Source organism: Daphnia carinata, chromosome 5 (genome assembly GCF_022539665.2).
Source record: "Daphnia carinata strain CSIRO-1 chromosome 5, CSIRO_AGI_Dcar_HiC_V3, whole genome shotgun sequence".
Taxonomy (NCBI): Eukaryota; Metazoa; Arthropoda; class Branchiopoda; order Diplostraca; family Daphniidae; genus Daphnia; species Daphnia carinata.
The window spans coordinates 110,492-138,098 of NC_081335.1; the positions used below are offsets into that span (position 1 = coordinate 110,492).

The following is a 27,607-nucleotide window of genomic DNA, read 5'->3' on the forward strand; positions in this document are numbered from 1 at the left end:
TCTTCATAAAAGCAGATGCGATAGTAGCGAATTCATTTAGAACCCATCCGAGAGTTGGGTGGATGAAACGGGTTCAGCAACTAGTCGGCCGTAGCTTCATCTCGACTGAAAGCACCGTCAACTCGCTCTGTTGCCCTGGCTGCCTTTTTGCTCGACAACACACGCACGGCATCGAGAGTCACGATGACACCGGCCCGAGTTCTTCACTCGATGTCCTCGACCATCGTCATCCTGCTATTGGCATCCGTCTTGTCTCGCCGCTCGGCAGTTACGGCAAGCATCTACCAAACTAGCGATGCCATCGTCATCGAAGGTGAAATTCGCGTTTGTTTTTTTTTTATTATTATTCTTATTTTTTTTTTTTTGCTTGTGATCTTGCCGGAATCTTTTTTGAAAAAGAAACAAAACAAACAAACACAACATTAGTGCAGTGAACTGTGAAACAAAAAAAAACAAAAAATAAATAAATAATAATAATGGAAGAAAAGATGAGGGGTACCGAATTTTGACAGAATTCCACAAGTCCCAAATTTATGGGGCCAAAGCAAGGGGCCAAACATTCAAATCCAACAACTGGTTTTCGGCTTCTGAAAATGGAAGACGAACGGCGCATTTGAATGTTTCAGTTGAAAAAACAAAACAAAACAAAACAAAAGTCAAAACTACTGTACAACAAAAGAAACCCGTTCCTTTCTTCTTTTCGGAATCGCGTTTCATTTCCAATTTCCAATTGAAATTCAGTCATGTTTATCTGTCGAAACGTTGACGTGATGTGCCTGTCGATTTTGCAGCCGGCGACGTTGCAGAGGACGAGGGCGCGTACCAGAACTATCTGCTGAGCAACAGCTTCATGAAGGAGAAGGAGCGCTCGTGTTTCACCAGAGACGGCCGCTTCGGCTCGTGCACGACCATCCGCACGTGCTACCCGAACATCAAGTTGCCCCAGCTGAGACATTTGGGTCCGTTGACGACGGCCATTCGTGGTACGTGCAACTACGTTGAAGAAGGTGAAAAAATGGTATAAAATTACAGCAACTACACACCACATGCACAACCACGTTATTACAGAGCTAATGCCACAAACCAAAACAGCAAAAAAAAAACAAAATAATCAAAAAAAATCAAAAAATTAAAAAAAAAAAAATTGAAAACATTTCAAACGTTTGACCCTTCTAGGTGTACGGCGTGTGCTGCTCAAAACAGCTGGACGGCTATGATTACGACGAGCTTGGCCACCCTTTTTACCAACCGTTTTCGACTGTGCCGGCCAACATGGACGACGGCCCTGACGACGGCCCTGCCTACGGCTCCAACTTTGCCTGGCTGTTGAACGCACCACACGGCCAGGCGCACATGAAAAAACCCAACGAATGGATCAAGGGATTCATCGATTCAAAACAATCGACACAGTGCGGCGCCGGGCCAGCCAAACTGTTGAGCGTCGAAGACCAGCGCGTCGTCGGAGGGACCGACGCCGCCAAAAATTCTTGGCCTGGCATGGTGAGCTCTCAGCTTCTTCTCCTTTAACTTCCCCACAAATAAATCGAAATGTTGTGAAATTGGCATGCAAGGCTGGGCTGAGATACTCGGGTTTCTTTTTCTGCGGCGCATCTCTGATCGCGCCCACCAAAATCCTGACGGCCGCTCACTGCGTCGACTGGTAAACGTCTTTGAAACTGCTCAAACTATTTGAATCAAAGAGTTTTCTCAAATTGGAAATCATCTTCTATCGATGTAGGATACGAGACTCGGCTATCGGCAAATTGTCTGTCCACCTGGGAATGCACGACAAGGACCAAAACGACGCGCAGCTAACGAAAATGGTCAGCCGACTCGTCATCCACAAAGGTTGGAATCCCATCAGTCTGGTGAGTTGTTCTATTCATTGGCAATTTCAGTTTGTTTTGTTTTGTTTTGTTTTGTTTTTGTTTTTTTTACTTTGTCGTTGAGTCAATAGTACAACGACATTGCCATGATCACGTTGGACTCGCCTGTCACCTACACGTCGACCATTTCGCCCTTCTGTTTGCCCGCCCCTGGTCTGGCCGATCGGTACGTCGGCAGCGAGGCTGCCATCATCGGATGGGGAGACGTCCAGCAAGGTAAAAAATTGAACTGTCAGTGCCACTTGTCTCATCCCACCACCCCACAACACCCCACCCCACCCCACCCCACCCCACCCCACCCCACCCCCCAAAAAAAAAAAAAATATGCACTTGCTCTACTTGACGTCCGGTTTGGTTGGCTTCAGGTGGGCCTGCAACGTCAGTCCTGCAGCAAGCGACCGTCCAAATAACGAGCAACTTGAAATGTCGAAAAGCGTACCCGTTACTGGCCTACAGCATGTTGTGCGCCGCCGCACCAGGAAGAGACACTTGTCAGGTGCGAAACTCTTTTCAGAATTTTTGAAAAAAAAAAAAAGGCGCACAACAAATGCATAAAGATATCGTCGTACTTTGGTAATGACAGGGTGACAGCGGAAGTCCACTGCTAGTTCGATCATCATCCGGCTCACCTTGGACTGTAGCAGGGATAGTCAGTCACGGCAAAGGTATGCCTATAACGCAGATCACTTCAGTTCAGTTCATTCAAACTAAAAAAAAAAAAAAAAAAAAAAAAATGACTACGCATTGAAAATTGATTTCTGTTCGGTTTTTGCCAAGGATGCGCCAGACCAGAATATCCCGGTGTCTACACCAGGGTAACGTCTTTCAGGCCATGGATCAGGTTTCATTTACTATTTTGATTGCCATAAAAGCTCGACTACTACGTACGATTGTGAAAGAGTGATTCGGCACCAAACGCAATATTCACACAGCATTATAATATAATACACCGCGCATCAAAATGAAAAAAAAAAAAAAACAAAAAAAAAAACCGTGCAAAAGGTAGTTCGTATCGAAACGATGCATTCGTCCAAAGCATAACTCTAGCAGATGGAGAAAAGACGAGTGCTCTCTCCCGTCTAGTGTCATGAACCAAAAAAAAAAAAAAAAAAAAGGCCAATAAAACTAATTGCTCTTTGGCAAAATTGCGTAACCAATGAAAGATCGTTTTACAATCAAACTTGTACGCAACGCCAACGTGACGGAATCGATTCACCTTGTCCCGGTATTCGTCTTCTTCGTACTCGATAACCCGCACTTATTGATTATCACGTAGATTCACGCACTGAGACATGGAAGCTGCTGCGACGGTTGATAGTGAAGTTGCCAAGTGCACGTCCCCGTTCCAATTGGCATTCGTCTGTTGCGAGATCGTTGAACCGAAACAAACTGTTCACCCAAATCTTGACCCAAGGACAATTTCATCGCGCTAAACGTGTTGATATCATTAGCCGATAAAAAAAAAAAAAAAAATATATATATATATATATATATCAGGTGGCAGCTTCCCGATGGGAAGATTTTTGAAGTTAGTAAAGGCGTGTCAGATGGTCGTGGCTGGACAAAGAAAAAAAAAAAACTGGCCAACGGGAGGCATCTAAGGTAATAGCGAAACGTGCGGATAGGGTTAATTAAGCCAAAAAAATAATAATAATAATTAAAAAAAAAGGACACATAATAAAAGCCCCTATACGAAAACAAGAGAAGAAGATCAAAAATGCGTTTCACCAGTTGATCTTCAATTCGTAAATTAAACTGTTACTGTTAACGCCGAATGTGGGAGTAGGCAAGGGCCAATGCGATTGGAAAAGAAAGGAATGCAACGTGCACGCTAGAATTACGATAAAAACATTTCACGTGAAATTCCATGGCACACCTGCAATAGAATTAGAGGGATGCCGTTCGAGTTTTCACGCATCGATTCATTCGCTCTAGATGAACAATTCTAATCGAGATAATGAGTCCATTTCTATTCTATGGGCTAAAGGCGATCGAGAGATGGATCTTTTTCATCTTTGATTGCACGCTTGCAATGAAGATCGGAAAACTAACTAGGACAATTTCGTTTCGAGTACATTCAACATACGACTCGCATGTCCAAGATTTGAATACCGTTAGGCGTGATGAAAGACGGTGTGACCATTGCGCCATACGCACAGACTAAAAAGAAAAGACGGTTATAACAGGAAAACCAAAAAAAAAAAAAAAAAAAAAAAAAAATGGGAGCGAATTTACCTCCACCAATCTGACTGACAACCGGTATCGGGACCGTTTTCCACAACCCGTCCGGTGGGGTCCGGTCCCCCCTCCCCCCTTTCCTTTGGTGTAATCAAAACAGGCTTGAGGCTTTCGAATTGCTAAAGTTGAACTAGACATGGTAGAAAAGCAAAAGACATTCAAGAATGGAGGTTAGTTGTACGAAGGCACTTGGCGTAAAGCGGTAAAGACCACACGTTCGAATGCAAATGCTGCCGTTTCCATCGCCGCGCCGTTCCACCTAACGCAGAGTTTGCCGATAAGCACGGAGTGCAGCTGCTTGTCGTCCTCGAGTGTTGCCCAACCGCCTGGGCTTTGGCTTTGACTGACAGCGACCCAATGCCGAGGTCTTTCGGTTCTACGTAAAAGGAGTTGCCATAGGACAAGTTGATTTCAAAATCTGGTTGAGTGTGTTGGCCACTTTGGTGCACGATCCAACAATTCACAGCAGCGGCCGACCATCGCGACTCGCAGTCACGCGGCACAAACGACGCCTGTGACTAGTGACAATGACGCAAATCTACCGGTTACTCACGCCGGCCATTGGTTTTCTAGTGGCTTCCTTGTTCCTACATTCCTTTCGTCCGGCCAACGGTCTCTACTCTCAAACGGCTGATACGATCGTCATCAAAGGTCAGAGCCTCTCGCCTTATTTGCCAATTTTCTTTTCCTTTACTGCCTTTCGTTTGATTCAGCCATTATTGATAAAACAGTTTGGGAAACACGTTGGCGCGGAAATTTAAAAATAAAAGTTGTACGTGCGATGAACCTTTTTTAAATGCAAAAGATTGTTCAAAGAATTTAGCGTAAACTGGATAATCCCGTTTCACGTTGTCAACCGACAAAAACAAAAACAAAACAAAAAAAAACCTTCAAACCGATTTGAAATTGGTGGAATGTTTTTGCTCGCTTCTTTTCAAACAATTCAATAAAGCCTTCTTAGAAACCATTAATTGAATATTCCTTGTAAACATCACAAACAAGAAGGCAAAAAAAAAAAAAAAAAAAATTCAATTCTAAAACTGACTACAACACATTTGATGCGTTTTGCCATTGCCAGCAGGAGACAGGGCAGCGGACGATGAATTGTACGATTCGCATTTGGCCAGCGACGATTTCATTCACATGAAGGACCGGACTTGCCTCACAAAGGACGGGCACTTGGGATTTTGTATGTCGTTCCGCTCCTGTTACCCAGTGACGAAAATGCCCCAGTTGACGTACGACGACATGAAGGCCATTGCTCTACGCGGCACTTGCAAATATCTCCGAGCAGGCGACGGACATAAGGTGATTTTCAAATCAACGAATCCCCCCCCCCCCCCCCCCCCCCCAAAAAAAAAAAAAAAAGAAAGGAATCGGGAATCGGGAATTTGGAATTGCAAGCACAAAGCGTTGCGTAACGAGGCAAATGATAAGTAAAGCAAATGTACTTTTAGGCCAACGGCATCTGTTGCCCGAAAGATGAAAGCAATGATTACGACGACTACGATCTGGATGTGGACAATTTCTACGAATCGGCTCCGCCGCCGATGCCAATTTACCCCTTCGACGGCCCAATCGTAGCCCAACCACCCAATGCCGTTCCATGGTTGCACCAATCTTACGGACCGCACGGCATCAAAACAACATCGATGGAATCGGAAGAAGAATTGGAAGAAATCGATACCGAACGACAATCGCTTATTTGCGGTGCTGGGCCATCTAAAGGTCTCGATCTTGAATTGCACAGAGTCGTAGGAGGATCAGATGCCGCCAAGAATTCTTGGCCTTTCATGGTAAACATCGATTTCCTTTTTCTCTTCTTTTCTGTTTTTTTTTTTTTTTTTTTTGTTTGCAGTAAACAAAAATCAATGAATCGAATATCTTCCGTGATTCAGGCGGCACTGAGATTTAGTGGCAAATTTCTATGCGCTGGATCTTTAATTTCACCGACAAAGATCCTCACTGCTGCCCATTGCGTGTCCGCTTTGGTTGGTCTTAAACGTCGACTGACTGTTGACCTCGGCATGCACAATTTAAACCCCAGCGACGCTCAAGAGACGAGAAAAGTCCGCCGAATTAAAATATTCTGGGGGTACAACTTGAGGACTAAAGTGGGTTTTTCATCATTCTTTTTTGTTTTTTAAACCCCATTTCGCACGCACCCAAAGTGATTTTCTATTTCTAAAAATAGTTTAATAACGACATTGCCATTTTAACAATGGCATCGCCCGTCAATTTCACGTCGACCATATCGCCCGTCTGTTTGCCGTCACTGGGCACCAGAGAGAGATATGCAGAGAAAGCGGCGGCCGTAATCGGATGGGGATCACTAGCTTACGGTAAGTCTTTCAATTTCGCGATGATTTAATGAGGAAATGATTCCGCATGTTCTCCAATGACATCAAAAGAGGGCCATCCGCAGCCGAAAGTCTTACAGGAAGCTATGCTAAAGGTCACTCCGAGCTCAATATGCAAAGAAAATTACAAGAAGGCTGGCTTTCAAATAGCTGATGGAAGTATGATATGCGCCGCTGCTACTGGTAGAGACGCTTGCAGGGTAAGTGGCTCGCTCTTTGTGGCCAAACACATTGCGAAAAAAAAAAAAAAAAAAAAAAAAAAAAAAAGGCACACGTTTTGTTAATTTGGAACTTTGCAGGGTGACAGTGGCGGTCCGCTTATCGTTCAAGCGACGCCAAATTCCCGTTGGATTCAGGTTGGCATCGTCAGTTTCGGAATAGGTAAATGACTGTCCTGTTTGCACGGTGGTTACGATAGCTCTACATGGTAACGACATTGCCGTTGTGCATATAGGTTGCGCAAGAGAAGAATATCCGGGCGTTTTCACTAGAGTTTCAGCATTCAGATTCTGGATTTGGCTAGCGGCAGGAGTGTAACAAGAATAACGAGATTCGTGTTTACCTCAATGCATTTTACATGGGATTTTTAAACCTCATGTAAATGCCGAGAAAGAAAAACGGTGAAAATAAAAGATCGCCGCCTGTTCACGGCTGATGTACGAAATCAACCTAAATTATTTTGCTTATAATTTGATTGTTCCGTCGTTCACATTTTTGTTCATCTACTTGTTAAATGTATGATTACACTGACTACAACTTAAAAATGGCAAACAAACGTCAAGGACGAGATCAAATTCCATATTTATCTTTAAAAGTTTTTTAAATCAACCAAAAATCTTTTGCCATTTCAATTTTTAATCATGTTACAAATCTTGACCACTGCCCTGTTCAATTTGCATAAGATTACGAGTTCAATGCTGTTTTTCCTGTTTCGAGATCTAAGCTGAACCGACTGGAACGAAATCAAGGCATCAACAAGCATGACCATAGCAATACACGTTAGTGACCTTATCTTTAAAGATTTCCTTCGATGAAACAAACGCGGAAAACGGTTGAGATTTTTTTAAAAAAAGGGAAAAAGATATGATCACAGATGAAATCTGGGCTATAGTGCGAAAAATTGTACATCAAGTTTGCCACAAAAATGGTACAGCAAAAAGCGCAATTCAAGTTTGAAAACGATAAAGAAATTAGCATTAAAAAGGAGTGCGTTGGCCGGGAGTCGAACCCGGGTCTATTGCTTGGAAGGCAACAATGCTAACCGCTATACCACCAACGCTTGGGAAGAGCGTTCCTTTCAGCATTTATATAGCGTAGCAGTAATCGGAAAACCAAGGAAAAAAGTACAACCATCAATATCTTGGTTACATTTCGATTAGACGATTGTTTTCTTGGTCAGAAATTTACCAATCATGAAACACAAATAACAGATGATGTTGAACATGCGATACCAAAAACCAAAAAGGTCCACTAAAATGTAACCAAATATAATTGCGCTTGATGCGATAGAGAAACAACTCGCACTGATCAGACTAAAACAAGGGAGACTGCCAATTGATTGATGAAACATTTTCGCGAACTTTCCCAATAACTTCAGCAACTAAACTTGTTCCACAAAAAGGAGTGCGTTGGCCGGGAGTCGAACCCGGGTCTATTGCTTGGAAGGCAACAATGCTAACCGCTATACCACCAACGCTTGGTATCAGCTTCCAAAAAAGGATTTATAACAGCAGTCAAGATTACATAACTACATTAGAAAAAGTTTTGATGCCTGTGTCAATGCTTTTACGTTAGTAATTGCAAATAACTAGTCAAGCCTAAACAGAAAATTGTTAAATCAGTAAATATGTTACCGAGTACGGTAAGGGACATTTATCTTCAATACTAGAAACTGGGAACTGCAAGTGTTAGATACTGAATAGTAGTTGTTTTAAGAACAGCGAGTAGGTTAATTGAAACAAACTTCAGTTAACCAACCAATTTGATAGAGAGAAAAAAAACCTCTTTCAAAACGATAAGCAAACGACGCAAAAAGTATAAATAGTCAACGCTCAAAAATTGAAAAAAAAAAAAAAAAAAGGGTGATCCGGCAACGCAGCACAGCGGTTTTTATGAACGCTCAAAGAAGTTTTTCAATAAAAAGAATCGGTGTAAAATGCAAAGCTCTAATGTTACCAATTCACAGACCGTAAGAACCTGGTTCTACTGTATATACTATATACAAACAAGTTGACAGGGAATGTCAAGCTTGAAAGTTTTAGGACAGCGTGCTGTTTGATCAATCCACAATGACCAAGTCTACCCCGAGCACTAAACAAAATTCACCTTTCGACCGAAAAAGTAATAATAATCATTCGAAATGTGAAAAATTAAACCAACTTTTCACCCAATCACCCCCTTCGGTCTAACATTCTACTAAAAAAGTTAAACTCTAGCGGCAATAAATTATCAGAAAAAATAATTCATTCGACTTGAGAATAACTTTTCGTTTCAAAAACAGAGTGCGTTGGCCGGGAGTCGAACCCGGGTCTATTGCTTGGAAGGCAACAATGCTAACCGCTATACCACCATCGCGTACTATCATGTAAAGTTGATTAATTCGTCATCAGGAAACATTAATAATTAGTCAACTTTAAAAAATGAATAAATAAATAGATTTGGGGTAACACAACGGCGATTGTAGCGTCACATCTAATCAAGAATTTTTAATAAGCCTCGTCGCAAAGTGTGTGATGTGTAAAGAAAAAGAATGAAATACGCGATACGAAAAACAGAGGGATCAGAATTGATAGATAAATGTGTACGGTTCATTTGAATAGAGCTGGAACGTCTTCAAAACACCCCCCCCTCCCCCCTTAAGTAACGCTGAAATCTTCGAATGCCTCATCGGTTTAGTTAAAATGAGCCGATCTGTTCTGGGTTTCACTGAAGAAAAAATTGAAAGTTTTCTGCGCTAAATGGTTTCCCCTTTAGAAGAGGAAAATTTAGTTTGTTCAAAAATAGAGCAAAAACTATAACGACGTCTGCAATCCACAATTATTCCACAGCTTTCAAGAAATTAAAGGTACGTCCAAATTAGAGATTTTAAAATGTCAAACTACCTAACTAAAATGTTTTTTTTTTTGTTAGCTGAATAGCTAATAACGATGGAATTTCCGATATTAAATTAATTGAGGCCTGATAAAACATGATTTACAAAGGGCTTCATTGATGGACGCAATGGGAAATTTTGACAAAACAGAGTGCGTTGGCCGGGAGTCGAACCCGGGTCTATTGCTTGGAAGGCAACAATGCTAACCGCTATACCACCAACGCTTACTAAATGAATGAATTAGTTAATTTGTCACCCCGAAACGTGATTCATTGACCAACCTATCAACAATATTGGGAGTCGTTTGCAGGGTTTTCAGAAAAAAGGTAAAACTTTTTAGCACGTTAGATGTCATGGCGTTAAAAAAAAATCAATGAAATTGATTAAAAACCGAGCGGCAGTGAAGGTATCAAGTCCGCAATGATCATTTTATCGAAAAGGGGTGAAAGGAAATACAGTTTTTAAAACAAGAAAACCAGATTTCAAACAACAAGAAACCCCACCAATTGTGGAGCTGGATCATCTAATACCGACATAATTACCAAAATTCATGAGCTGACAGAACATGTTTTACAAGGTGTTTTGTTGATGTAGGCAATTACAAGTATCAGAAAAAGGGAGTGCGTTGGCCGGGAGTCGAACCCGGGTCTATTGCTTGGAAGGCAACAATGCTAACCGCTATACCACCAACGCTTACGAAATGACTGTGTTGATTAATTTGTCACCCCGAAACGTGATTCGTTTACGAACCTATCAACAAAAATGGGAGTCGTTGGCTGGGTTTTCAGAAAAAAGGTAAAACTTTTTAAAACGTTAGATATCGGAGCGTTAAAAAAATCAATCAGTGGATTAAAAACCGAGAGGAAGTGTTGGAACCCAGTCTGCAACGCGCATTTTATCTACAAACGGCTTAAAGGAAATACAGCTTTAAAAACAAGAAAACCAGATTTCAAACAACAAGAAACCTCGCGTAATGTGGAGGTTGGGTCATCTGATAACGACATAATTACCAACATTCTTGAGCTAATAAAACATGTTTTACAAGGTGTTTTGATGACGTAGGCAATCGCAAGTATTAGCAAAAGGGAGTGCGTTGGCCGGGAGTCGAACCCGGGTCTATTGCTTGGAAGGCAACAATGCTAACCGCTATACCACCAACGCTTGCTACAGCATCTTCTTTAAAATGAAAAGACCCAACGACAATATGCACGACTCAACTGCCAAAAACCTCGCTTCCAAACGCTGCTCGCTAAAGAATTAGAACGCTATGTCGGCGGCATGCTACCAGAAAACGCATCGAGTGTTTGCAACACATCAAAAAGAGGCAAATACGGCTTGCCAAAGAAAAACAAAAGCATTGGAACGCAGTGGCACATGCATATCTAAATTAGCAGTAATAGTAGGCACTTACCAGGCTATGAAGTGAATTGAAGACGGCACTTGGAAATGTCAACTTCACACACTGAAGAATTTTCGGTTATGAACGAACCAGAAATGCCTTAAAACAAAAAAAAAATGTAGACAATGTTATTATGTAAACAGCGCATTAGAAGGAAGTTTGAAAAAAAAATAAAGATGCGTCGTTAAAAATTTTGGCAATCTCGGTGAGCTATGTTAGACACTAAACTACGTCGCACATCGATCTGAGCACACTGTCGTTAGAACTATCTTCGCAATGGAACGAACTGCAGACCACCCTTCCCCCTCGCTCACTTGTTTTGACCATCATCAAATTGGGGGCCTGGTAAACAAATGTTTTCTATCTTTTTTTCACCAAATTCAGGGGGGAAAGGTACGGTATTGGTGGCAAAGACACAAATTTCGTCCCCATCCTCCCTTACCTTTGATACTTTCAGTTGCAAACCCGTGATGAATTTTTTTCCATCCCCCCCCCCCACCCCTCCTTTTTTTTTTTTCTACATGTCATCTACGTTGAAATTTTGAAGAATACTGGACAAAAAATTATTCTTTTACTGCCCACTATAGAACTGTAGCTGGTGAACAAGTAGCAACTCACCCAATTAATAAGCTATGTATCTAGCAAAAAATGTTATTAGAGGCTATCAAGCTATCGTGTTTACAATGATGTAAATTTTTTATGCTGACTGATGATACATGTCTGGTGATGCACTTTTAAGTACTAATGCACTTTCACGTACCTAAAGATGTAGATGGGGTGGCTGTGAAGGAGTTCAGTATTGGTCATTTTCCACTTCACATTTTTGCTCGCAGTGTCAGCTCTCTGCTACATGCTGCTGCCACAGGGTCAGTTAACTAGGAAAACATTTCTGGCATTAGTGCTTTGTGGTAGTTATCAAACCAAAACTTGATTAAATCAAACACCATCATCACAACTCAAGGCCATGGCAAATGGATCTCCATGTGTTGAACGATACTAAAGCTGCTACGTTATTAATTACTACGACTGATTTTCATCTATCACCAATATTATCTTCGATTAAATGGGATGAAACAAACTGGCTGCAAATTTTACCTATCCAGAGAAAATCAAGGTTTCCCGCTAAGATTTACGACACAGAGCAACAAATTAAAACGTACCGTTCACATTTGGAGAAACTTTGTAAAAAGTAAACTCTGCAACTTGGCGTAATTGTACGTTGTTTCATAATATAAGCAATTCACGAGCACTAATAAATTTGGTAACTGCAAAAATTCTTACCTCAATCTTCGTCTTCACGAAAGACACAAGTTTTTCATTTCGTTCTCCCGCCAACACTGAACAGGGGACCAACATTGGCCACCAACGGAAATAGGCACGCAGCGTTGCCATTTTTGGAAAACCTGAAACAAAATTTTTGTTTTTTTACTTTTAATTTCATTAAGTATTTTCTTATTGAATAATATATTATGAAAAATTAAAATTTTTAAAGATCATTTTACGTTATATGTTAAATGTTTATTACTCGTGTAACGAAATACTGAACTAGCTTATGCTAGCTGTTACGTGTTCGTTCAGTACAAGAACCGATATTCCGAGTTGCTTGAGGTAAAATAGCCGGATGGCGGCAATATTATATATGGAGCTTTCTCTTGCTCCAGTTTCATTGGGGCTGTTATTTTCAGGCACTCTTAGGAAAAGGCATTGCGTAGTATTTGTCTCAGTATTTTTATTTATGTATTTTTCATGTTATTATTTGAGGAAGACAAAAATAGCTAAGTTAGCACGTTAGGATGACTCAGCAACAAGTGAAAAACAAAACATAGTTTTCTTATCAAACCCAAAATTTTCCGTCGAGCCGGAGTTGAACCAGCGACCTATGGATATCATCTTTTCACATATAGTGAGCTAATTCTACAGTCCACCGCTCTGCCAACTGAGCTATCGACGGATACTTTTATACACTCCAAATGTGAAGCTAAATTGCTACTGGGGAAATTTGTCACTGAAACAAGAACACGGGCTTAACGGACGACTAGATTCAATATTCACTTTCTTATCAAAAACATACGGACCTATACTTTCTTTAGGTAAACGAATGATAAACTTTACGACAACAATCGCTGGCGTTAAGATATACACAGCCACACACGCTCTACATGAAGAAATCCACGGTTCACATGAGCAATTGTAAATTGCTTATCTACGCTCTCCATAGCAAATGTCAACAGCTCACATCCTTTCAGAGTCTAAGACAAAATGGAGGCATGTAATACCTGGGTAAGTTGTATCAAATAGTTCTTCTACATGAATTCACACAAACGTTGTCACACTCATTGCAGATCGCCATAATCTTCATTCTAGTAGCTGGAACTGTACCCAGCATCAAGGCGGAATGTGAAGACTACAGTCCATGCACTTGTGGTCAGAACGCTGAAGGCAATTTGTATATCAACTGCATCGATGTCTTACCAACAGATATTCAAGCTGCTTTTAGCAGAACGATTGCTCCCGATATCTACAACTTGGTGATGATCCTTCCAGCATCCGGAGGAGATATTCCAGCCGATTTGTTATCCGGCAAACGCGTTCTTTTAATCGATATAATTGGCCCAAGCAGAGATTCTTTTCAACTTGTTATGGACCCCGGTGCCCTTCGTTCTTCCAGCAGTTACACCAAGCAGCTGGTCATCTCTAAATGCAACCTGATCCAGCTAGACTTTTCTTTTTTGCGGGGCTTTTCGAGATTGGAAGAACTTCGTTTGGACTCTGTTTCCAACATTAAACCCATTGAAAATCTTCCTCCATTGGCAAATTTGGTTGGATTAGCAATTGATAATAGCCAGGGATTTGAAGCTTTAACAAGCTTCCCCGCTGTGGCATTTTCCCGACTCAATCACCTCTACTTATATAATGATGCGTTAAATGATTTGGCAACCGGAATTATATTAAATGCTTTCGTTTCCAGCTTATCGGCCAACACCTTAGAAGTGCTGACTTTATCGAAAAACATGATTACTCAAGTCCCACAACAGGTCACTGCGCTACCCAGCCTTCTAAATTTTGCATTAAACAATAATAATATTACGTTAATCACCACCGGTGCACTTTCGTTGGTTGCTCCGAGGAAAGTTTACCTCAACAATATGTCTTTGGACGCAATTGAAGCTGATGCTTTTCAAGGTTTGAGTAGTTTTCTGAATGAAAATATTTAAATTATATACCTACATTTAATTTAATTTTAAAAAAAATAACGAATACAAATCTTTACTTTTCTAAACAGGAGATTACAGCTATGCCGAAATCGATTTGACCAACAACAATCTTGTTTCCTTTGATTACTTGGTTTTCCAGCCCATTTTGACACAGATGGCTGGCATAGCAAATTCCACTGGCACTATCTACCTTGTGAACAGTAAGAAAACATTGGAAGCCAAAATATATTATGTAAACACAAAAGATTACACCTCATGTCCCAAAATCATTAGATCCCTTTTCTTGTGACTGTGGACTAGCGTGGCTCATTCGTGACAATCCAAATCTTCTCAAAGCTACAAGTGGAGCAACATGTGCCAATACCACCAGCTTCGGAGATTTGAACCCTGGTGGCTACCTTGATTGTTGAGCATTTTAAAAGAAACCTAAAAACAGACACTTTATTCCAGAAACATCATAAGATTTTTAACATTTTTTTTTTACTTGTTAGTTGTAGGTAACTACAATAAAACTATAAACCAATGGTCCAAAAGGACTGTCCATTTTTAGTCATACTCAAGATGAGATTCACTGTGGTTGCTGCACAAAAAATAAAAGTTTACATGCATAAATGTTTAACGTAAATTTAAGGAACTTGTGAGTGTATACTGATTGTGGTTGTACGTAATTGTGCAACATCTAAACATGACCCCAGCATTGTCAGTCACCGCAAATTGGTTGTATGATCATTTTCATTGCCGTATGTAATAGTCAAGGTAATAGATTTGCTCAACATGTTTAACAATGACGAGCCATTGCACCCAAACATAGCTTGCGTCAACAACATTTATGTTTCTCATTTGCCTTCAATATTACTACATTAAAATATTAACCATTCTGATGACAATACAATTTGCAGCATACACTACTTTAAAATATTCCTCATATAGAGTGGACATTTTTAAAACTTTAACTCTACCAGGTTGTATAAGAAACCTATCTCGAGAGGCACAAAGGCTACTACGTCTGCTAGAAACCAGCGCGCTGCTGAAACAGCTGTTGTTCGCGGCTGCCCTCAGGACACCACTGCTAAGCACTCTGAGGAGGACATAATAACTTACATTGTTCTTTGGGAAACGAAAATGTGATGTAAATTATAGAAATAAACAATATGCAGAGAATGTAAAAAGGCGAAACATTCTTGATGTTTGATGAACGATAAAGAAACTTTCGTTGTTGAAATTTTAATAATCAAACTTCTTAAAGTTTCCTTCTTTACGAATTTTGTTAGGGTTAGGTTCCAATTGCGATTTACATTATGGGCGTACGAGAACGCAGAGGTAGTGCTCTAATTTTACCTGGATGTTGGTATATCGTTAGGAATACATTAGGAAATCAATCTCTCAAAAATCAAATGCTACAAGTGTGCAATTTCCTGTCGTCGTAGAGGTGAACGATTTCGACTACTTGTTTGTAACCATAACGTGAGACAAAACCAGCCCTTAATCAACCAGCGCAATTTCTAATAAAATCTTACTGTCAATCTAATCAAATCAAAGCTTACTATGCCATGGCCACCGCGACCCTCAAACGTATGGTAAATATTTTCTTAATGGAAGAAAAAAATGAAATCGTAGAAGAATGTGTTCTGGATTAATGTCGCCCTTCTCTCTGCAAATCGAGGTCAACTAAGGTCATTCGAGGGTTTCCATGGCTACCGTAGGGTCGAGGTTCTTTCGTCTGCAGTAAGGTGAACTATCATTCAATCATTTCCAGCAAATGACAATTTAACGCTAGTTTTATTTGACGAGAAATGGCTTGCATCCTCCTGTCCAATCTGCTACCTCTCGTTTGTTTGTTTCATTTTTCTATCTACTCGACAGTGGCAAAACCTGGTATTATTATTTTTTTTTTACATGAATAGTATTTTTCTTAAGGGTTGTTCATCGTATCTCTTCAATTGCCCTCAGATGGATGTGGAATTCGAGCAAATACCCAGACTAGAATCGTCGGCGGAGAACTATCTTATCCAGGAAAGTGGCCCTGGATGGCTGGTAATGCTAAATGATATTACTTGCACTTCATTAGTTCCATAATACATATTTATTATTGTTGACAGCACTATATCGCTCTAATACAAACCAGTATTGTGCTGGGGCTGTGATTTCAGATCGTCACATACTTACTGCTGCACATTGTGTCAGTGGGTAAATTCTGGAATCAGTTTTCATACAGTTCTTGTTCTAACCAATGTCACATGAAAACCCTAGGGTACATCCGTCTAAACTTCATATCCGATTGGGAGAATTTGACATACCAGGAAGGTTGCCTACCACTACTCCGCCAAACAAAAGTTTCAGCGGGACATTGTTGGATGAGAACAGCAACACCAACAACCTATTCAGTGTTGAAAAGATAATTGTTCATCAACAATATGAACCACGTTCGCACCTGCACGACATTGCCATCGTTCGATTAGGTCAAGCCGTCCTATTCAGTCCCGTCATCCAACGCATTTGTCTGCCTCCTCCGTCACTGCCATCACTGGAAGACCGAACAGCTATTGTGGCAGGTCCGCTCTGACTTCTAGATAAATAACTAAGAATAAGATAAACTATTACTTTGTATCGCACGTAAAGGTTGGGGAACAACCGCGTTTCTAGGCACTTCTAGTCCCTCTCTCCGCGAAGTGGAGGTGCCCATTTGGAACAATCAAGCCTGCCTTGAAGCCATCGGAAAAAATGTCTTTAACACGACATTGTGCGCTGGTGGCCGAATCAAATCTGCTGACGCTTGCCAGGTACGTAATAAGAACTTCTCAGGTTACCTCATCGAATTTCATCACCTACACAGGCTCACTATTAGTGGGCCGGCGCTCTAGAAAGGAACAAGAAAAAAAAAAAAATCATGAAGCTAATTAATCTCGTCAGAGGAAACGTTTTGATTGCTTCTCTCCTCGAGTAACTTAATCCACATTTTGTTTACGTCAATTTCGCTGTAAGCGTAGGAGGAGGTCCAATCATATTGTAGAAATAAGAAGAAAAAAAAAAGGTGGTCACGTTTCACATGCTTTGGGAATTGAATGCATTTACATGTTAAAACTCAGTTGGCGTTTCTGAGCGCTTTTACTTTCCTAAACTTGCTCGTACCATTAAGTGAACTCGCAATAATTGTCGCCCTTGATCCTTGCTAAGGTATGCTGACTGTTGTGCATGTATTAATCCTTTCCTTATTGTTTCTGGGGGAGTGTAGGGCGATAGCGGCGGTCCGTTGATGATGCCCATGGTGGACGATCGATGGGCAGCCATCGGTGTTGTTTCTTGGGGTATCAGATGTGGGGAACCAACAAAACCAGGGCTCTACACTCGAACTAGTAAGCCTATTGCAATCGAATGAATTGGTGTAAAAGTTGAATACTCACTTTATTCTATTTATGCGACGCGTGTTTGTGTCGCACGCAGGTCATTACACGGACTGGATCCTATCCACCGTCCAGCGCACGGCGTGATTCATTAAAATGCTGGCTGAAAGAAACGTGAGACGTGTGGACTATCGAATGTCGGAATCTCGCGCGCTTGTCCCACTGACGATGGCCATAAATTCATTATATTCGTATTTAGTAAAGCAGGCCTGTTAATTTAAAGCAAATCACTATTTGCTATTCGTAAGCAAACCAAATGTTCATATCTTTCGTAAATTTGTAGTAACTATGCGTGTGTTCCAATATTCCGCGCTGCAGGTGGCGGGTTCTACCTCTAAATAAATTCTTTTTAATTTTTTCCTTATTACCTCTCTGCATTTTGCGACGTTCACCATCGTCGTTTCTTCTTTGCCGCCCCAAACGCCTTTCCGATCGACTCTGTTTCGGCCATTACTAAAGGAAAAGCTATTTGCGCTGTGAGCTTCTCTCCAACACCAACGTTTTCTTTTCGGGCTGAGAAGGCGGTGTTGTGTTGAATCCCTTTTAAGCTCCCAATTTATGGGCCGCTTGCTTTCGACCTCATAAACGTATGTTGTAGGTCCATGTTGTACTGATTGAACCATTTATCTCTCTACTATGACTCTCCCCCCCCCCCCCAAAAGTCAAACGTCTTGCCCCAAACTCCGTCGACACTCTTTTCGTAATACACACAAAAGCTGCACTGGGACGATGTATCGGTAAAATGTCAACCTTGAACCCCCTTTGTGATTCTTTCTCCTACACACCTACTTTTCGACGATGAAACGGATACAGAGTTAATAACACACACATACCATGTTCCTACAAAGGGAAGTGGTTTCTTGTGTACTTTCGGTACAACCGAATTCTTCCAACTTGCCAAAAGACGTGTGGCCCTGTCTTAATTCACAACGCTATAACTGAGATGTATGTGTAGGAAAAAAGGCTTAATAGCGCAAACTTTGCAGAAACGCTTCAGGTCGTTAGTTGCAGTCGTTTTCATCTGTCAATCGCAGTTTATGTTATTGTCGTTTCGTTTTTCTTTCAATCATTTGAGTCGAAAAACAGTTGCAAGTGTCGAGATAAGACTAATGGATGGAACCTGCTGCGATTGACAGACTTTGGCGCGTTAGAATTAACGAATTGCGAAATAGACGAAAAGAATGAGGGAACAAGTGTTGTTCTGGAACAAAAAATAAAGAAAAAGGGCGTAGGAGATACGTAAAGGACCTTCTCTGGACGCGGCTGCGTCAAACTAACTCGGCTGAAACTGTAGGGCGGGGGTGCAACAAGTATAAAAAGGTGCGAGATGTTGCGGTCTGAATACAGTCGACACTTGTCTCTTCTACCTACTAAGCCGCACACTTACCAACCATACAGCAACATGTCCAGCAACAGCATCCAGCAGCTTCTCTTTCCCCGTTCCGGTTCGTTGACCACTCTGGTCTTTCTGGTGGTGATGGCCGTGTTGGCCGTTTACGCCACTAGCGTACAGGCCGACGGCGATGTCATGGGCGGCGGTGAAGGCGGCGAAATGACGGCCATGGCGGACGCCATCAAATATCTTCAGGGATTGGACAAAGTCTACGGCCAGGCAGCTCGACCCAGGTACACACAAATTATAATAATTCGATTAAACTGACTATTTCAATTTATGTTTTTAACTTTTTGAACATTACATCAATGTTACCTGTGCCTTGTAACGTAGATGTTTATTTAAACTCTTGTCGAACTACAGGTGACGTGTATAAAGTCATCGTTTTCTATCGCATGTAAAAAATTTCGGTTTTAGCCAAATTTCTTTACCGGATTTAGCGGCATTTCCATTGCCGTCCATTGTTTTAACATTGAAACTGTGTTAGCGTATGTTCAGTATCAGGGGCGGTAAGATTGTCCAGTTACTTCAGCTGAAACAACTCGACCGACGCTACGACAACTCACTCGTCCGTCCCAGGTATAGTTACTACCATGAACGTCCACAACTTTGATTGTGCCCTACAAACACGTTGAACCAGCTCCCGCAGTTCTATAAAAAAAAAAAAAAATTGTTATATCACCGCGGCACCTCCATTTATTTTAAATCAAACGTAAATTATACCTTCACCAGCACACCATCACAAACGAAGAGGAGGGTCTATCGATTCTCCTTCGCAAAGGTCTTTTTTCGCACGCCTTTAACCATCAAAATAGTCTTTTTAAAGCCGATTGGCTTCAGCATGAACGCATTCGAAGAACGAAGCATGGACTGTACAGAACGCTCGTTGTCAACCTGTTACTAAAAGTTTTGTAATGCTTAAGCTACGCACCTTGACAGCTCTTGCGACAGCTTTCTTCACGCATCCCTTGCATAAGAAATGCGATAATTGAAAAGTTACACGTTCCATTGCTTTTTCGACTAGATTTGGCAAACGAGGACGCCTACCCTACTTCGATCTGGAGTACTTGCCCGTCCATCCTCAGGTCCTATACAATATTTCCATAGAATTTTTCAAATTTAAATGGAGACTAACGCGTTTTGTATTCCTTTTTGGCAGCACGCCTATTAGGACACGGGCAGGCGTTGATCCACTTGAATAGCCGGGACGACTTCCATTCCATTTTTCCCGGCTACAGGACAAGGCGGTATTTCGCTGACAAGTATGAGCAGAAGAAAGGAATCAAACCTGGAAATACAAAAAAAGAAAGAAATTGACATTGGAAGATTTGATTTGTGGTTGGGTCTATTTCCTCTGTCTGTTTGTCCCTTTTCTCCTTAATATATCATATGATAATTCTAAAATTGATTGAAATTCTCAAAATACTTACGTGCTGTCGTCTATATTTTGGGGCAATTCTGTGGATGTCTCGACGTTGGTTACTTCACACAACGGCTTCGTATATTCCTATTTCGTCTTATTTCTGTAAAATGAGTCTAAAGTAGATATGTATCAACATACCCTGCATACAGTGTGCAGACATATACGCCTCGTTCCAGCATCCTGGTTTTCCTCATTTTAATCTATTCAAAGAAACAAAAAACTATTAGGCATTCGTCGTGATTGAATTACCTTTTCCTTACACCCGAGGTATGTCGGCTAACATTCTGTCATCTGCGTAGTAAATTTTAAAAAAACAAACAAAAAGGGTTTAAAATGCTATCCAAATACCTTTTAACTTGTGCTACGCTTTCATCCAGATTTGGGTTTTCAAAATACTTGTTCCAAGCCCAAGTTATTCTTCTGTCCACTTTTTAAAACGGCGTTGTCTATTGATATTTTGTTCAATCCCTTATAGCAGTTCCGGGTAACAGCTTAAAAAAAACATCTCTTTGTTGACCTTCTGTTCTCAGATAAGCCACTATCGATAAGAAGGGATAATAGACGTTCTCTCACTTTGGAAATATCCACGTACCTACGCGTAAGTGATTTTCTTATCCAGAATTACTTTGCGTTCTATTTTTGAAGTTTAATATTTAATACCTTTTTTGGACGACACGTTGATCAGAGATGCAGGCAAACAAACTCGACAAATGGAACTCATTCTTAACATCAAAACATAAAAATGGAAGCGCATTCTTAAATGATAGATGTCAATACAACGGATTCTTCTTGGCGTAATTCAATTCTAGAAAAAATGATCCATATACGATACTGGAACATCAATGATAAACGGGCAAATCTACTAATCGCACTATTCTATTTACAAAGGCGAAGGGAAGAGGGAAACAGGACTAGGCAAATCTTTTACCTTAAAAAATCAATGTTTTGATTAAACATCGTAAACGTCATATTTTTATGTACTTGAACGGCAATTGTACAAAGAACAGCCAACCCCGCAGGATTTCGTCCGTGTTTAAAAAATAAATTATGAAAAACAAACATTAGACATTAGAATACACAAAGTGACAAATGTTAGGCTATTCTGCTACAAAATGAAAAGCACAATTAACTACCTGAGCAACTGCAAAAACATTACAAAGTATAGATCTTAACCAACATCCAAAGTTGGCACTAAATTGATACAGTTGAGTAATAGGTTAGCTAGTCTATGACATCATGACGAAGCTTAAAATTCAATATTTCTTTCATTGACAATTAACTATACAAACTCCATTCCTTACAGCAACGGCTACTTGTTAATCAAGCAAAAGTTGGTTACTACTTTTAGAGCACTGACTGCACGCTCATGTAGCATATCACACACATTCATGTTGGAAACAAATGATGGCTATTATTCATTGCAAACTGCAAATACATGAAAACTAGAGAAACAGCTTCCTATAATATCAACAACTTGTCTCAAATTTAACCTTCATCACAAAGTCATAATAATGGAACAATAATACCTTGCCATGTGCAAATTATACGCCCTTGTTGATTACGTAAAGCTTTGAGAATCTTGCAATCAAATACATGATCCAACAACAACGTATTAATGGAATAACTAGAGCGAACAGTAAACTGCCATTGCAAGGAAAGTGCATGACATACTGGAAATGGAATGACCAAAGTCACCTTGTTTACACCTTCAAAAAAATAATAAATAAATTGCTAGTGACAAGACGTTGCCATTAAGAAAAAGGCGTTACAACTGAATAAGTGTATTATTAAATCGGTATTTTAAGCGTACAACAATACCAGAATAAAGAGGGACTGTAGCGAAATTTTGTGAAAAAAGTATGAAAAAGGGGTTGATTGGAGAAGTGCTGAGACACGTAAAATATGGAGAAACGTTTTTCTTCCTTTATTTGTTTGTTACTTTTCATCTATCGCAGGCGATTTTGCAGGTGAATCCGAAAATGGAAAATTTCTTTTTCAAGTCCATCACACAAGCTCACTACCAGAAAAGAAAAAAAAAATCCAACTGATCTTCGTCAAGCATTCCAAAATCGATAGTTTCATGAGTTTACAAAAAAAAAAAACAACGAATTCAACTATAAACGTGTGGTGTCACAGTACGTCAAAGAAACACTCAACGAAGCGACGATTCTTTTTTTTTTTTTGTACCGTCGTGGTATGGCAGTTGAAAAAGGATAGGGTTCCCACAATGAAAATAAAAAAACAAAAGAAAAAAAAAATTATGCGTCTCCAACTAGATTGCTACAATAATATTGGAACGCGTCGTCGTACAGTTCACGGGGGAAAAAAAAATGTAGGGAGGGCTGTCTTCATGTTGATCCATCAAGATGGAATGGATCCCCATTATATTGATGGGTGTAATTAAAAAATGAAGTTTCGAGGACAAGACAAAAAGGCGAAAGAGAATAAGACAAAGAAAAAAGACAACCATGTTTTGACTAATCTAATTATTTTTTTTTTGTAATTTTTTGACGCAATTTTAAATCTTTTTTTGTAACTTTTTCAACAAGTTAAGGACCGACAACTCACTTAAGAAATGAAACTAGGGCGATGTTTTTAATTAAAAGTTTAGGTGGGCAGGGTCTAATCAAAGTCATCGAATAAACAGCAAATACAGGCTCGTGCAAGAAGAATAAAAAAAACACGAGAAAAGAAAGGGGAGTAAGAGCTACTGTGTAGATGGCGGTGGTAAATGATGCGAACTCTTCTTCTAAACGATGGGTGGCTTTTTTCAAACCCCTTTTTTCCTTTTCTTCTTTTTAGTCTTTTTACTCTAGACTGCAAGCGAGAAAGAGGTTGTTGGAGTTGGCCGGCACGAGCTGGTGGCCCGGTGGCAGCACAGAGAAGCCGAGGAACATGAAAGTGCGAATGACGTCGGCCCGATCAGCCCTCTCTTTCGACAGGGCCAATACGACGTGACTGCATTGCAACTCCTCCTCGGCGTACTCCAACAGAGCCACAAATCCCTCTTTGGAGCCGGTCTGGACGAGACGCGACGGGACCTCCAGATAGAGACGTCCTCGCCACAAAACACCTTCCCAGCGCCAGTCGCGGGTGGCCGTCAGTTCCAAAACAAAGGCCAAACGAGTTGGTTGCTGTCGCGACGCTTTGACCAGTTCCTCTCCCTATACGTATCCATTTCAAGTCAAGAATGTCATCAATATTTGACAGTGTCCAATAGAGAAATGCGAGATAATTACAATTTGTTGTTGTTGAATAACTTCCTGGCTGCTGACAGAGAGCTGTTTGTTGTTGTGATTATTCCCCACACCACCGTGGCTACTGTGGCCCTCTGGCGGTGTCGATCCTACTTGTTGATGCTGTGAATTGGCGGCGTGGGGCACATCAGGACCACCACCGAGGCCCCACCCCCAGCCTAATTGACCAAACAAACAATAGAATTTTTAGCATCACAATTTATTATTTTATTAGGAAAAAGATATTTACTACAGCATCTTACCTCACGACGAATGGCTCGACTGTGGCCAAGGGCGTAACATCAGATGATCCAGACATAGAAACACCTCCCCTCACCTCACTGGACGACCTAAAAAGAAAAATGAAAGGAAAAAAAAAAAAAAAATTGCCAAGATGAACCGACACAAGAGAACAAATGTGTTTAACTCATCGGGTGGGACAATCAAGAGTAGAGACATGGCATCGGAAACTCATTCAGTCAACAACTGAAGTGCAAATGCGGGGGGCAACGCACACAAAACCATTTCCAACCCTAAAAAGAATCCTCGTTTTCTTCACATGACGCGCGATCGCATTTGCACAAGAGCCAGGAAATAGGCCCAATGCCAAGATCGCCATCACGTTAAAAAAAAAAAAAACTCGGAAAAGAAAACGAGAGAAGAGCGACACATTCCTTCATGTTTGTCTGTACAACAGCATTACCTCCCATCTGGCGGCGGCTAAAAATACAAGAAAACGCCCCACCACTCCATTTTATTTTGTTGAATATTTTGTCGATCGGAATTGCAGTTATTCTCTTTGTCTTACGTAATCTGTTATTCTATTTTTCGTCTATGTAAATAATTAGGAAAAAAAACGAAATTTCAGTTGCCATGGGGTTTGGCCAATTGTTTTCTGCAGTCGTGACATCACGAAAGTTAGGCGATCCCGATAGCAACACTATCGATCCGCAGACAAAGTCGTTCGTCCCCATCGACCAATCGATTGCGAAATGAAAAGAAGCCAAAAATTTTTGTACATTTTTTTTTTCTTTTGGTGCAACGACATAATTTAAATCTTCCATGTTCCTCATCTTTAATCGTGCAGCGTTGGGTACGTTACTCAATATCATACGCCATATATGAAATGAGATGCCAGCAAGTTTCAATTTCCCGGCCCAATTCCCAAGCTACAAAGATCCATTCGATACGCCGGATACGATATGATGATGACGCGGGTTTTGAATGTTGCTTTGTACGAAGAAATGCCAAATGACTGGCATGTCTTAAAAGTTTGGAAACTGTCCAGGTTTTCAAATGCGCAGTTGGAACACAACACGATTGACGTCCATCGACTCATATTCCCCCAATTGTTATCAACGTTATCGAGACGAAAGTATGGTCATGTGCAATTACATGAGATTGAAATGACGTCATTCATGTGAAACAAATGAAAAAAAAACCCGTTGAACTACTACGACACAAGCGACGAAACGTGATCAAACAAAAGATAAACAAATGAACGTTGGACCAGATAACGTTAGCTTCTCGCAAAAAGGAAAGGCAAAATGCCACCACCGAAACAAAAGAATTTTGCCTAGCACTCTCACCAAAACAGCTAGAATCTAAACACGAAATGGAAGATTCTCGAATATTCGAAAAGATCAAACGGCCATTGCAGATGTTCACAATGCTGCGCTCAGTAGGGCAATACCAAATAAATAGAAATGAGAAAAAAGGAATAAAACAGGGCCGAATCTGCGCAGTGCGAGTCAAGGATGACGTAAGTATTTTCCTTGCATTAACAGGGCGTTTCAATTACTAGTGCAAGCCGATTCCATTTTGATTTTGTTAGTTAAGCGGAGAATTGATTACGAAACATCTGCCTTGATCCACAATCGTTGAACTCGAGATCAAGGCAAGTGTCAAATGTTTTGCACTGTTGCTACCCGCTTTGGCACGAGAAACTACACGAGAAAAAAAAAAAGGAAGACAAGATGGCCGCCGCCACCCTTCCTTATCCCACGGCTATGGAGAGAACAAAAGAGCAATGGGTACACTTGGTAAACAAAACAAATCACAAGGAAATGGAGAGTAAACGTATCTAATCGTTTCCGATGCAATAAAAAATAGTAAAGTGAAAAATACTTACGAATGAATTGTTAGGGCTGGCATGGCTTCTAATTGATCTGGACTGCTGTTGACTTCTCCGGTTAACGATAACGCTTCAGAACCGAAAATAATCATACTCACTAATTAACCACCGTTTGTCTTCACTTATCGAATCGTCGTCTTCTGCTGTTACTTCCAACATAGGGATCCAATTATGGATGGATCCGTCGCGGTGAAATGTCCGATGTAGACTCGACTGTGTCTTGACATGCCTGCCTTTTTATAACCTATATCCCAACCCCTTTTCATATTTGGCGTGCTGCCATCTAGCAGCCGTTAGTTCTTTTCCAGAAACATCACACAATTAAGGATTTCCCTCAATCAAGGAGGGAACACCGTTAGTTAATTAACCACGTCCGTTTTTAATTTTGCCATAAAGTGTCACTTTGACCATTTGACCAAATACCATATAGTCTACCACTGGCGTTCCTTTGTTCACACCCATAATTACGTGAGCAAAACAGCTGATTCTAAATCTAAACATCGATGGTGCAACGGGAGAAACCACAGCAAATCCTTGCGATAAGGGCAGCCCGAACAGGACCAGTCTTTTTTCTCTTCTCCACCTCGCTTTGCTTTTTAATAATTTCCCTCACTAGATCTTTTTTGTTTTTTTATTTACTTTCTCCGCCTATTTATCGTGTGACATTTTTCTTTTTTCATGGAAAGCATAAAGACTTGGAATGAAGGCCACGATTTTAGGGAAGTAATGGCTTTAGTACGAGTCTAGCTAAAGTCTGGAAGCGAGATAACTGATTCAAACAAGTCTTGAGCATGGGCCATTCTGGCAGGAGGGTTTCTTTGTCTTTAGTCTCAATGTCAGCGTTATTCGTTGTATGAAAAAAAAAAAAAAACAGCATCTAAATAAATGACGAAGAGACCTTCACCTTGCTTAATTTTGACTTTGCAACTATTCAACATTACCATACAAAAGATAATTTCCTGTGAAATAACGTGAATAGACAATCTGAGCAGTATAGAATATATACGTCACAGAGAAATGAAAAAAAAAAAAAAAAAAAAAGAGAAAACATTCCGGAATGTTTTCCCTCAATCGAGCGTGAGTTCAACAGAATAAGACACTACCAACATTGTCCCTCCGTCCATTGCGAATGTTGCCAAGTCGTCCACCTGTCATTTGTCCTGTAACCCAAATTTCGCAAATAAATTGTTGGTAAAGAAATGAGGAAATCCTTTATGAAATAATAAAAAAATATTGATAGACTACTTCATTATCCAATGTGCTATTGCCTGTTGATGAATTTTGCAAAATGTTCGTGAAACGTATCAGGTATCAACAGTTCACCTACGCTGCCTCCAGTCTGTCGTGGCTTTGCTCCAGCCCCTGTTTCCTTATAGTATACGAAATGTCTGCACAACTATTTCAGCAATGGCCTTCCTTTTTTTTTTTTTTTTTTTTCTCGGCGTGCTATTTTTTGATTCTACATCACACGTAAGTATGAAAGCCGTGACAAAACAGACAGTGACGTCAGTGTTTGGAAGCAGACACCAAAGCGTGGTTGCTTCGCCTGGAAATCAAATGGCTTGGGAATGTAAACTATTTTCTCATAATGAGTGAGTTCTTGTCGGCGGCGGCTTAGTTGTCTAACAAATAAATTGAATAGTTCAGGTTGACAATTGTCACGTTTGAAGATTGACCGATGTAGCAGACGACGCTGCTCACGTTTGGCTTGTGTTTGGAATGGCGGCCTCATCTTCCCATCGGCACGAAGCAAACACGTTTGTTATGATTTTCAAGCAAATTTACGGTCCACAGCCATGTTCCTTTGCATCGAATCGCCAGATATAGGACT

At 40.7% G+C, this 27,607-nt stretch overlaps 6 protein-coding genes, 2 long non-coding RNA genes and 7 other non-coding genes across 15 annotated transcripts; 5 read left to right on the forward strand and 10 right to left on the reverse strand.

Annotated features, from left to right (window-relative positions):
* The first annotated feature begins 163 nt into the window (after nucleotides 1-163).
* On the forward strand, nucleotides 164-2,796 carry LOC130696989 (chymotrypsin-like protease CTRL-1). The gene is made up of 9 exons (XM_057520117.2): nucleotides 164-313; nucleotides 792-1,018; nucleotides 1,177-1,500; nucleotides 1,572-1,660; nucleotides 1,739-1,868; nucleotides 1,958-2,102; nucleotides 2,252-2,382; nucleotides 2,470-2,551; nucleotides 2,664-2,796. The coding sequence occupies exons 1-9, from the start codon at nucleotides 184-186 to the stop codon at nucleotides 2,744-2,746; spliced, it is 1,341 nt and encodes a 446-aa protein (XP_057376100.2). The 5' UTR covers nucleotides 164-183; the 3' UTR covers nucleotides 2,747-2,796.
* LOC130697016 (uncharacterized) lies at nucleotides 269-11,848 on the reverse strand. Its single transcript, XR_009002777.2, has 5 exons — nucleotides 11,735-11,848; nucleotides 10,987-11,073; nucleotides 672-993; nucleotides 500-587; nucleotides 269-385 (listed from the first exon to the last, which is right to left on the reverse strand). It is a non-coding gene; the product is annotated as an uncharacterized LOC130697016 (long non-coding RNA).
* LOC130696987 (clotting factor G beta subunit-like) lies at nucleotides 4,618-7,040 on the forward strand. Its single transcript, XM_057520114.2, has 8 exons — nucleotides 4,618-4,775; nucleotides 5,203-5,432; nucleotides 5,582-5,920; nucleotides 6,023-6,238; nucleotides 6,319-6,466; nucleotides 6,536-6,684; nucleotides 6,784-6,865; nucleotides 6,939-7,040. The coding sequence occupies exons 1-8, from the start codon at nucleotides 4,652-4,654 to the stop codon at nucleotides 7,019-7,021; spliced, it is 1,371 nt and encodes a 456-aa protein (XP_057376097.1). The 5' UTR covers nucleotides 4,618-4,651; the 3' UTR covers nucleotides 7,022-7,040.
* On the reverse strand, nucleotides 7,692-7,763 carry Trnag-ucc (transfer RNA glycine (anticodon UCC)). The gene has a single exon. It is a non-coding gene; the product is annotated as a tRNA-Gly (tRNA).
* Trnag-ucc (transfer RNA glycine (anticodon UCC)) lies at nucleotides 8,109-8,180 on the reverse strand. The gene has a single exon. It is a non-coding gene; the product is annotated as a tRNA-Gly (tRNA).
* On the reverse strand, nucleotides 8,987-9,058 carry Trnag-ucc (transfer RNA glycine (anticodon UCC)). Its single transcript has one exon. It is a non-coding gene; the product is annotated as a tRNA-Gly (tRNA).
* Trnag-ucc (transfer RNA glycine (anticodon UCC)) lies at nucleotides 9,728-9,799 on the reverse strand. Its single transcript has one exon. It is a non-coding gene; the product is annotated as a tRNA-Gly (tRNA).
* On the reverse strand, nucleotides 10,197-10,268 carry Trnag-ucc (transfer RNA glycine (anticodon UCC)). Its single transcript has one exon. It is a non-coding gene; the product is annotated as a tRNA-Gly (tRNA).
* On the reverse strand, nucleotides 10,665-10,736 carry Trnag-ucc (transfer RNA glycine (anticodon UCC)). The gene has a single exon. It is a non-coding gene; the product is annotated as a tRNA-Gly (tRNA).
* A 975-nt stretch (nucleotides 11,849-12,823) lies between the features above and the next one.
* Nucleotides 12,824-12,925, reverse strand: Trnay-gua (transfer RNA tyrosine (anticodon GUA)). The gene is made up of 2 exons: nucleotides 12,889-12,925; nucleotides 12,824-12,859 (listed from the first exon to the last, which is right to left on the reverse strand). It is a non-coding gene; the product is annotated as a tRNA-Tyr (tRNA).
* Nucleotides 12,926-13,116: 191 nt separating this feature from the next.
* On the forward strand, nucleotides 13,117-14,639 carry LOC130696996 (oplophorus-luciferin 2-monooxygenase non-catalytic subunit-like). Its single transcript, XM_057520126.2, has 4 exons — nucleotides 13,117-13,254; nucleotides 13,317-14,157; nucleotides 14,258-14,389; nucleotides 14,463-14,639. Exons 1-4 carry the CDS (start codon nucleotides 13,234-13,236, stop codon nucleotides 14,597-14,599), a joined length of 1,131 nt encoding a protein of 376 aa, XP_057376109.1. The 5' UTR covers nucleotides 13,117-13,233; the 3' UTR covers nucleotides 14,600-14,639.
* Nucleotides 13,904-15,177, reverse strand: LOC130697015 (uncharacterized). The gene is made up of 3 exons (XR_009421003.1): nucleotides 14,839-15,177; nucleotides 14,246-14,769; nucleotides 13,904-14,171 (listed from the first exon to the last, which is right to left on the reverse strand). It is a non-coding gene; the product is annotated as an uncharacterized LOC130697015 (long non-coding RNA).
* A 710-nt stretch (nucleotides 15,178-15,887) lies between these two features.
* Nucleotides 15,888-17,954, forward strand: LOC130696999 (proclotting enzyme-like). The gene is made up of 7 exons (XM_057520128.2): nucleotides 15,888-16,064; nucleotides 16,140-16,223; nucleotides 16,289-16,376; nucleotides 16,440-16,741; nucleotides 16,809-16,969; nucleotides 17,422-17,542; nucleotides 17,631-17,954. The coding sequence occupies exons 1-7, from the start codon at nucleotides 15,983-15,985 to the stop codon at nucleotides 17,675-17,677; spliced, it is 885 nt and encodes a 294-aa protein (XP_057376111.1). The 5' UTR covers nucleotides 15,888-15,982; the 3' UTR covers nucleotides 17,678-17,954.
* Nucleotides 17,955-18,937: 983 nt separating this feature from the next.
* Nucleotides 18,938-20,584, forward strand: LOC130697008 (uncharacterized). Its single transcript, XM_057520142.2, has 4 exons — nucleotides 18,938-19,216; nucleotides 19,482-19,562; nucleotides 20,008-20,068; nucleotides 20,143-20,584. The coding sequence occupies exons 1-4, from the start codon at nucleotides 18,993-18,995 to the stop codon at nucleotides 20,152-20,154; spliced, it is 378 nt and encodes a 125-aa protein (XP_057376125.1). The 5' UTR covers nucleotides 18,938-18,992; the 3' UTR covers nucleotides 20,155-20,584.
* Nucleotides 20,585-22,751: 2,167 nt separating this feature from the next.
* LOC130695877 (ornithine decarboxylase antizyme 1-like) lies at nucleotides 22,752-27,574 on the reverse strand. The gene is made up of 3 exons (XM_057518942.1): nucleotides 27,562-27,574; nucleotides 23,646-23,821; nucleotides 22,752-23,570 (listed from the first exon to the last, which is right to left on the reverse strand). Exons 1-3 carry the CDS (start codon nucleotides 27,572-27,574, stop codon nucleotides 23,214-23,216), a joined length of 546 nt encoding a protein of 181 aa, XP_057374925.1. The 3' UTR covers nucleotides 22,752-23,213.
* Between the last annotated feature and the right edge of the window lie 33 nt (nucleotides 27,575-27,607).

Excerpts from the sequence above, each read along its gene's own strand:
- LOC130696989 (XM_057520117.2), top strand. The coding sequence starts at position 184 with ATGACACCGGCCCGAGTTCTTCACTCGATGTCCTCGACCATCGTCATC. Across the intron at positions 314-791 it reads CGATGCCATCGTCATCGAAG|CCGGCGACGTTGCAGAGGAC; the intron begins GTGAAATTCGCG and ends TCGATTTTGCAG. Across the intron at positions 2,552-2,663 it reads GATAGTCAGTCACGGCAAAG|GATGCGCCAGACCAGAATAT; the intron begins GTATGCCTATAA and ends GTTTTTGCCAAG.
- LOC130696996 (XM_057520126.2), top strand. The coding sequence starts at position 13,234 with ATGGAGGCATGTAATACCTGG. Across the intron at positions 14,158-14,257 it reads TGAAGCTGATGCTTTTCAAG|GAGATTACAGCTATGCCGAA; the intron begins GTTTGAGTAGTT and ends TTTTCTAAACAG. Across the intron at positions 14,390-14,462 it reads CACTATCTACCTTGTGAACA|ATCCCTTTTCTTGTGACTGT; the intron begins GTAAGAAAACAT and ends CAAAATCATTAG.
- LOC130696987 (XM_057520114.2), top strand. The coding sequence starts at position 4,652 with ATGACGCAAATCTACCGGTTACTCACGCCGGCCATTGGTTTTCTAGTG. Across the intron at positions 4,776-5,202 it reads TGATACGATCGTCATCAAAG|CAGGAGACAGGGCAGCGGAC; the intron begins GTCAGAGCCTCT and ends TGCCATTGCCAG. Across the intron at positions 5,921-6,022 it reads AGAATTCTTGGCCTTTCATG|GCGGCACTGAGATTTAGTGG; the intron begins GTAAACATCGAT and ends TCCGTGATTCAG.
- LOC130696999 (XM_057520128.2), top strand. The coding sequence starts at position 15,983 with ATGGCTTGCATCCTCCTGTCCAATCTGCTACCTCTCGTTTGTTTGTTT. Across the intron at positions 16,224-16,288 it reads AAAGTGGCCCTGGATGGCTG|CACTATATCGCTCTAATACA; the intron begins GTAATGCTAAAT and ends TATTGTTGACAG. Across the intron at positions 16,970-17,421 it reads AATCTGCTGACGCTTGCCAG|GGCGATAGCGGCGGTCCGTT; the intron begins GTACGTAATAAG and ends GGGGGAGTGTAG.
- LOC130695877 (XM_057518942.1), bottom strand. Across the intron at positions 23,571-23,645 it reads TTATTCAACAACAACAAATT|GGAGAGGAACTGGTCAAAGC; the intron begins GTAATTATCTCG and ends GGATACGTATAG.
- LOC130697008 (XM_057520142.2), top strand. The coding sequence starts at position 18,993 with ATGTCCAGCAACAGCATCCAGCAGCTTCTCTTTCCCCGTTCCGGTTCG. Across the intron at positions 19,217-19,481 it reads GGCCAGGCAGCTCGACCCAG|TATCAGGGGCGGTAAGATTG; the intron begins GTACACACAAAT and ends GCGTATGTTCAG. Across the intron at positions 19,563-20,007 it reads AACTCACTCGTCCGTCCCAG|ATTTGGCAAACGAGGACGCC; the intron begins GTATAGTTACTA and ends TTTTTCGACTAG.